The sequence below is a fragment of the Antrostomus carolinensis genome, unplaced genomic scaffold, assembly GCF_000700745.2.
Source record: "Antrostomus carolinensis isolate BGI_N321 unplaced genomic scaffold, ASM70074v2 scaffold49696, whole genome shotgun sequence".
NCBI lineage: Eukaryota > Metazoa > Chordata > Aves > Caprimulgiformes > Caprimulgidae > Antrostomus > Antrostomus carolinensis.
The window spans coordinates 1-1,000 of NW_010320849.1; the positions used below are offsets into that span (position 1 = coordinate 1).

At 54.8% G+C, this 1,000-nt stretch overlaps 1 protein-coding gene across 1 annotated transcript in view; it reads left to right on the top strand.

Annotated features, from left to right (window-relative positions):
• Window positions 1–442: 442 nt before the first annotated feature.
• The window catches only part of LOC104526277 (cytochrome c oxidase subunit 4 isoform 1, mitochondrial), a 3,499-nt gene continuing 2,941 nt past the window's right edge, over window positions 443–1,000 (top strand). Inside the window, exon 1 of the mRNA XM_010169694.1 lies at window positions 443–526. Coding sequence (XP_010167996.1) covers window positions 448–526 — 79 coding nt within the window. The 5' untranslated portion in view covers window positions 443–447. The remainder of the gene's footprint in view (window positions 527–1,000) is intronic.

Genomic DNA, 1,000 nt, shown 5'->3' on the forward strand with positions numbered 1-1,000 from the left:
GGTGAGATCAGGGTTTTTGGGTGAGATCAGGTGCCTGTGAGGTGCCCGTGTCCTGCTGCAGAGCTGCTGCTCCCGGCTCTGGGGGGGTGTGAGCTGGGGGGTGTCTGTCCCTCCTGGGCCGTGTCAGCATCGCTCATGCTGGAGCCTCTCCCGGGGGTGTGGGGGGTGTTTGGCCTTGGCTCACTCCAGTAACCACTTATCACTGACCAAAATCATCCCAGGAGGTGGAATTAACGAGGGAACGAAGCCTTTGGGCTCCCATACAAGAGCCTGATGGAGAAGGAGGGGAGAGAACAACCCATCCACACAGCTCTGCTTGGGGAATGTCCCTGAGAAGTGGTTTGGGGAAGAGCTGGGAATGCTCTAGGGCAGCTTTTTTTTTTATAGACAAAGGGAAATTGGTGTTATTTCCCCTTTTTAGTGTCTTACCTGTTTTGTCCCAGCAGGATGTTGGCTTCAAGGGCATTCAGCCTGGTTGGGAAGAGAGCCATCTCCACCTCCATCTGCGTGAGAGCACATGGACATGGTGAGTGCCAACTGCTTTGGGTTTGGTTTTATTAGTAAAGATGATGAAACAAGTGCTTTAGAGGTGAAATACAAAAAATTGCTCCTGGTTTTTGGGTAAGGAATGAATTGAGGGGGGTTGGTGAGGCTGATGCTGAGGCTGGTGGCTGGAGGTTGGAGCAGGCAGTGCCAGCAGGTGGCATTGGGGAGGTGACAGGTGCTGAGGGTTGGGTAGAAATTGGGGTGGAAATGGTGTTGAGGGTGTCAGGGTGTTGGTGGGGGAGGGGATTGGTGTGACAGCTGGAAACAGAGGTGGCTGAGACATACATGGAGCAGCTAGAACAAGTCCAGAGGAGGCCACGAGGATGATGCGAGGGCTGGAGGAGCTCTGCTGTGAGGACAGGCTGAGAGAGTTGGGGCTGTTCAGCCTGGAGAAGAGAAGGCTGCGGGGAGACCTTCTAGTGGCCTCCCAGTACCTGAAGGGGCTCCAGGAAGG